The following is a 7081-nucleotide window of genomic DNA, read 5'->3' as shown; positions in this document are numbered from 1 at the left end:
TGACACAACGCCAACAAGAGCAAGCTAACGTTTAGCAACAACCTGCTGCTATCGTGGAGGTAGCAGGCGACCAGCGCCAACCACAATGCAACAATGATGACAACGCCGACCAGGATGGTGCCCAGCTCAGGTGTAGTCGCCCCGCACGCACCTGTAATCTACAAGCCGACCTCGAGCAGGCCGGCCACAATATCTTCACCACACCCCAGACCATCCTAGGAGCTATTTTTGCCGACCTGGAAAACCTTCCAGACTCAGAGCAAATGCAACAGATCCGAGCACATCTCCGAGTCACCAACGCCCTGATCGAAGAGCAAGCCCTCAACCGGCCCGCGCACTCTAGGTCTTCAGCTACTCAGCACTCTTAAAGCCAACCAGGCATAGCAAATCTGACCACTAGTGAGGCGACCACGCGGGAGGTCAGATGGAGCCAATCCAAGAAGAAGAGGTGGAGCAGAACGCCAACCCACCCGCCAACAATGACCGTCAGTGCGACGACAACGACAATCACCACCATAGCAGGAGAGGCAATGATGAGGACCGAGGCTGACACGTGATCTCCGTGAAGAGTTGCGTGACCGCTGTGACGTCCGCCCCGACCTCAATAACCACCACCACGAGCATGAAGAGGCCGAGATACGCCGTCGCACCGAGTATGACTGCGACCACAGTGCACCTGGACTTAACCGCAACGTTGAACACGACGACCGCCGACACCAAGAAGATGAGATGTGTCGCCCCGCCAACTACAACCGCATGTACGGCCCCCCTGAAGACACTTACGACCCACCTAGACGTGACAAGGGCAGATGCCCTAGGGCTCCACCCTTCGAGTACTACCTTGACGACGATGACACGGTGATCGATGGCTTCGGCGCCTTGACTCTATGCCTCAAGGCTTTTTATTGGCCAGCCATATTCAAGCAAGCCATCAATGAAAAGTATGATGGTCAATCGAGCCCCACCATCTGGCTCAAGACGTACAGTACCACAGTGAAAGCTGCCAATGGCACCTATGACCAGATGACAGCCTACTTCCCAGTGGTGATTGGTTCCGCTCCGCTCCTGTGGCTGGAGAACCGCTAGAGCTTTCACCAAGAATTACCAGGCTACCTATAGCCAAACTGGTAACATTGAGAAACTCAGCCAAGTGTGCCAAAAGATAAGCGAAACTATTTGAGAGTACACCAACTGCTTCTTCGAGAACCGCAACAGGCTGGCTAGCGTCCAAGACCGCGACATCATCTGGTATTTCCGCTCTAGCTGGACAAACTGTCCAATGTTTTGCAAGTGTTATGAGGCTACCCCCATGACGGTTCGGCATATGATGGAAGTTGTCAACAAACAAGCAGGCATAGAGGAGGCGGTGAAAGTACAGTTCCAAGGTGTCAAGCACCGCCTGAGCGACGACTACGATCAGCCAACCCATGATGAACAACAAGCACGACCGGAGTCCCAACTTTGAAAAGGGGCCTCCGAGGTCCTCGCTGCTGAAGGCGACCTTGCTAGGCCAACCACCTTCCTCCGGGAAGAATTCGACGAAACCCTCAGCGCTCTATGCCCCTTCCACAAGGATGCATGTCATAATCTTCAGGACAACACAGTCTTCAAGAAAGAGCTCGATGCCCTGGTGGAGTACAAGTGACCCCATTGCAACAACTACCATTGGGATGACAACAGGTGCGACTACCGCCGCCATGATGACCGCAACGACCGCGATGATTGCTGTTGCGACAACCACTACAACAACGACCGCGACCGCCGTCGTGATGACCGCGATGACTGCGAAGATCGTGGCAACCGTAGGCGTGACGACCGTGACGACTAGAACAAAGAGCAGTGTCGCGACCAGCCACATCAAGACACCCACCGGCCCGGTGCCAACTAGAACGGGGAGTTTCAGCGACTAGAACGGCAGGTCGACATCATCATGGGCGGCCCCAATGCTTTCTACTGCAACCGCAAGCAGAAGCTGCGCAAGCAAGAGGTGCATATTGTCTCCGTACAGCAAGTCTAGTATTTGCATTGGTCCAAGCAATCCATAACCTTCTCCAGGCAAGATCATTAGGTCCACATCCCAGATCCCGGGTCCTACCCGCTGGTGGTCTGCCTGACCATAGATCGGGCCCTATTCCCCAAGGTGCTGATCGACGAAGGAAGCAACCTCAGCATCATCTTCACCAAGACCTTGAAAGTGCATGGACTTCAACTTCGAACGGCTCCAGCCATGTGAAGAACCCTTCTATGACATCATCCCCGGCGAAGGGTCCTACCCGATTGGCCGAGTTCTTCTGCCAGTCACCTTTGGCACTCAAGCCAACTACCGCACGGAGTACCTCACATTTGAGGTGGCAAACTTCAAGACTTTTAACCATACCATCCTTGGCAGGCCCATACAGGTGAGGTTCATGGTGATCCCACATCACATCTACCTCGTCCTCAAGATGACGACTCCAAATGGAGTCCTTTCCGTCTACGGTGATATCGAGACATGGTACAAGTGCAACACCAAGGCAGTTTAGCTCACAGAAGCCCTGGAGTACTAAGCCAAGGCCACCACCATGGTAGCCGAGGCCTAGTAGATGGACAAAGACTAGCTCACAATCCCAAAGATGGAGCCGACGCCTACTACGCTACAGCCCGACCCCAAGGTCAAGAAGATCTGCCACGGCCTAGAAGATCTGACCAAGACGACCCTCATAGGGTCCGACCTCTCTGAGAAATAGGAACTCACGCTCACAAATTTCCTCCGGGAAAACTTGGACATATTCGCATTGAAGCCATCCGATATGCCCAGTGTCCCGCAGGAGCTGGCTGAGCACTCCTTGGACTTGAGCAAGACTGCACGGCTAGTCAAGCAAAAGCTTCGCCGCTTCACCCAAGATCGCAAGGAGGCCATTAGGGTAGAATTAAATGAGCTCTTAGCCAATGGATTCATCCATGAATGTAGGTATCCTGACTGGTTAGAAAATCCAATTCTTGTAAGAAAGAAAACCGATGAATGGAGAATGTGTATTGATTACACCGACCTCAACAAGCATTGTCCTAAGGACCCCTTCCCTCTTTCGCACATCGACCGATGAATGGAGAATCTATGGCTTGGAGCATCATGCTCTGCTTCCTCGATTGCTACTCGAGCTATCACCAGATCGCCCTTGATCCTGCCGACCAAGATAAAATAGCGTTCATAACACCCTTCAGCATCCACTGCTACAACACCATGACCTTCGCCGGCGCCACCTACCAGAAGGCAATCCAGGGTTGCCTCACGACACATCTACACAGGAACATCAAGGCCTACATGAATGATGTGGTTGTCAAGACCAAAGATGAGGAACGCTTCATACCCAACCTCCAAGAAACCTTCAACAGCCTCCGGGCTTACGGCTGGAAACTCAACTTGGGCAAGTGTGTCTTCAGTGTCCCGTCTCAAAAGCTCTTGGGCTTCATGGTTAGCCAACGTGGCATCGAAGCCAATCCCATCAAGGTGGATGTAATCAGAAACATGGCAAAACCATCCAACAAGAAGGATGTCATGAAGCTTACTGGCATGATGGCGGCCCTCAACCGCTTCATCAGCAATCTCGGAGAAAAGGGTCTACATCTTCAAGTTGCTCAAAAAGGCAGACAAGTTCGAGTGGGATGACGAGGCCTGCAAGGCACTTGAGGAGCTCAAAGCTTTCCTCAACACCCACCTATCATGGCAGCCCCGGCCAACCAAGAAACGTTGTGCCTCTACATCTTTGCAATGATGCATGTTGTTAGCACTGTGCTAGTCATGGAATGCCTAGAGCTCGGCCATGCACACATGGTGCAATGACCGGTGTATTACATCATCGAGGTCCTCAGTGACTCGAAGATTCGCTATACCCAAGTTCAGAAACTGCTCTACTCAGTTGATCACAACAAGAAAGCTGCACCATTACATCCAGGAGCACAAGATTCGGGTGGTATCATCATACTGCATCAGCGAAATCCTCCACAATAGGGACATCAACGGCCAAGTTGTCAAGTGGTCCGTGGAGCTCGGCGAGTTGGACCTTGATTCCTGCCTGCATCATGCGATCAAGTTGCTGATTCTAGCCGACTTCATGGCTGAGTGGACGAAGATCCAGAAGCCGCCCTCTCTGGAGAGGCCAGAACACTGGACTATGTACATTGATGGTGCCCTCAACCTCGAAAGAGTCGACACGGGGGTTCTCCTCATATCCCCCAAATGCGAGCAAGTAAAGTATGTGCTCCAGATCAACTACAAGGGCACCAAAAATGGTGCCGAGTACGAAGCTCTCATCCATGGCCTCCGCATTGTTGTTTGCCTTGGAATCAAGCGCATCCTCGTATATGGCAACTCCAAGATCCTCATTGAGCAAGTCAACAAGAATTTGGACTACACCAAGGTGTCCATGGATGCTTACTGCATGGAAATCCGCAAACTTGAGGCCCACTTCGACGGTCTTGAGTTCCACCACGTCCCAGGGACCACAACGTCACTGCCGATATCCTGCCCAAGCTTGGCTCCAAGCGTGTGCAGGTTCCGGCCAGCGTATTCGTACAAGATCTACGGAAACCTTCTATCAAGATCCTAGACCCGAACCAGGTCAACGACGCTGGTACTCAGGCCCCGACCGATCCAGTCAGCACTAATGTCATGATGATTGAGGCAAAAGAAGATTGGCACGCCCCATTCATAGCCTTGATCACCGACCCGATGGCGCTAAATGACAAAATAGAGCATGAAAAATTAGCTCAGCAGAGTGCAAACTACATCATCATTGGCAAGGAGCTCTACAGGAAAGCCACGTCCACAGGCATCCTTATGAAGTGTATTATGCGCAGCAAGGGCCTCAACCTCCTGCACAAGATCCACTTGGGAACATGCGGCAACCACGCCACCTTGGGCACTTTGGTCGGCAAAGCCTTCCGCTCTTGTTTCCACTAGCCAAGAGTGCTAATTCTTCTCCAAGCAACAACATCTGTCAGCTTAAGCTCTACGCACCATCCCACCATCCTGGCCCTTCGCATGCTAGGGGCTGAACATGGTCAGACCCTTCAAGACCGCTCCGGACGGCTACACCCACATCTTCATGGCAGTCGACAAATTCACCAAGTGGATTGAGGTCCTGACTGTCACCAGCATTGAGTCAGCCAAAGTCACTCAGTTCGTGGAGAAAATCACACACCATTTTGGAGTGCCAAATAGGATCATCACCGACCTTGGCAAACAATTCACACCTCTGAGTTGTGGGACTTCTACCAAGACAACCTCATCGATGTGTACTACTCCTCAGTAGCGCACCCGCGTTGCAACGGCCAAGTTGAACGTGCAAATGGGATGGTCCTCCAGTCCCTCAAGTCACGCATCTTTGATGACGCATCCAAGTATGCCACCAAGTGGCTACACAAGCTACCCCATGTCATCTGGGAACTACGAACACAGAAGAGTCGGGCTACTAGCTACACCCCTTTCTTTATGATATACGGCTCAGAGGCCATCCTACCATCCGACATGGCCTTTGGCGCCCCATGCATCCAATACTACGAGGAAGGTGAAGTAGAAAAAGTCAGCAGGTTGACATCGATAGCCTTGAAGAGCATCGTGTGGTGGCCCTCATTCAGCATGCACGCCATGAGCAGCAGATACGGCATTACCATGATTAGAATGTCAGGGAATGCTCCTTCAACGTTGGTGACCTGGTGCTTCGCCGAATCCAGTCTACCAAGGACATGCACAAGCTGGCCGCCTCTTGGGAGGGCCCCTTCATCATCAAAGAAGTCATCAAGCCTAGCACCTACTGACTCCAATGGTGGACGGCTCAGGCGTCCCCAATCCATGGAACATCAAGCATCTACGGTGCTTCTACCCTTGGATTTAAAAAGCTATGTACTCCGTTTTCCTTCTCCATTGAATAAATAAAACCTCTATGGTTCTTTGTGTACATACTGCCTTACTGTTCTTTATGCTCGAGTTGTTCCTAACGCTTGAGGGTTGTCCGACCTATTCAATAGCCCGCTCACTTTCAAGCTCGGCGGCTTCCCCCAAGCACCAACCTCTAGGTCTCACATCCTTCTCCTTCCCCTCTCGAGGCAATACGACTAACTCGTGTGGTTGGCCTCCCAGCTCACGAAACCTATACAACCTTGCATTCACCCCTCCTACAAGCTCGAGATTCGGTCTCAGCAGGACGCTGGTCAGGCAAGGGTAGGTGCTTAGCAGCTGCAGGTCTCAGCTACATGTAGTCCTGTCGTATGTACCAAGGGAGGGATGGAGACCCCTTTTCTTCACATATGATTAAGTTAATTACATAACTTGCCTTTGAAGACAGTTTAATACACCACATAGTTCAATTTTATAGGTCCAAGTCATTTACAATGTTCTCCGCCATGTCCTGGTACTAGTCCGCCAGATTAGGAAGCAAGTCCATGTTGAAGTCAACCGCGACTCCTGTCACAACATGCTCCAAAGGCTGCGAGAAGTGTGTCACCAATAGAGTGAAGGAGTTCTTCATGCATTCCACCACCGTGTCCTTCAGTAGCACCTTCAGCCGACCAGGTGCGGCCTTCAGACGATTGAGCAGCAGCGTTGGCATGGTTGGGTTGGCCTCTGGTTGGACCATGTCCATCATATAGCCGGCTGCCTTCCGCAGATCCTTCAGCTCCACTTCCAGCCCTGCAATCACATGTTGGTCATGCTGAAAGATTACGTACAGCAGCCTCTAAGCAGTGCTCGATTTCCTTGCGCGCGTTAGCCTCATAGGTCACCTTCTATGATATGACATACTCACGTTGAGCCATCACATCATGCTCTTGTTGAAGACTCACATTGGAATCCTCTCACTCCTTGAGGTGCCGCTTGAGCCTTTGCTGCATCACCGCGGCATCTGCTCATTCAAACAAGTTCATGTCAGTTACAAGGCTTCAAGAACAAAGTCAATTCAATAGGTCAGCATAATGTACCTTACCAAATTATGGGTTTAGGCTCGGGTCGAGACTGGCAAGTGCAGTACCATACCTGCCATAGGATAGAGTATCAGTGTAGGGGGGAAAGGTGTTGACCTATAGGCCCCTAATTTGCTTTTGCCCC

General features: G+C 51.6%; 1 protein-coding gene across 1 annotated transcript; it reads left to right on the top strand.

Annotated features, from left to right (window-relative positions):
- Positions 1-2198: 2198 nt before the first annotated feature.
- LOC106804391 lies at positions 2199-2522 on the top strand. Its single transcript, XM_014805365.1, has one exon. It carries the CDS (start codon positions 2199-2201, stop codon positions 2520-2522), a length of 324 nt encoding a protein of 107 aa, XP_014660851.1.
- Positions 2523-7081: the final 4559 nt, after the last annotated feature.

This window comes from Setaria italica, chromosome VI (genome assembly GCF_000263155.2).
Source record: "Setaria italica strain Yugu1 chromosome VI, Setaria_italica_v2.0, whole genome shotgun sequence".
Classification (NCBI taxonomy): Eukaryota; Viridiplantae; Streptophyta; class Magnoliopsida; order Poales; family Poaceae; genus Setaria; species Setaria italica.
Note: the sequence above shows the minus strand (reverse complement) of the source record. Positions and strands in the feature narration are given on the sequence as shown.

Coding starts and splice junctions, on each gene's coding strand:
- LOC106804391 (XM_014805365.1), top strand. CDS start 2,199: ATGGACTTCAACTTCGAACGGCTCCAGCCATGTGAAGAACCCTTCTAT.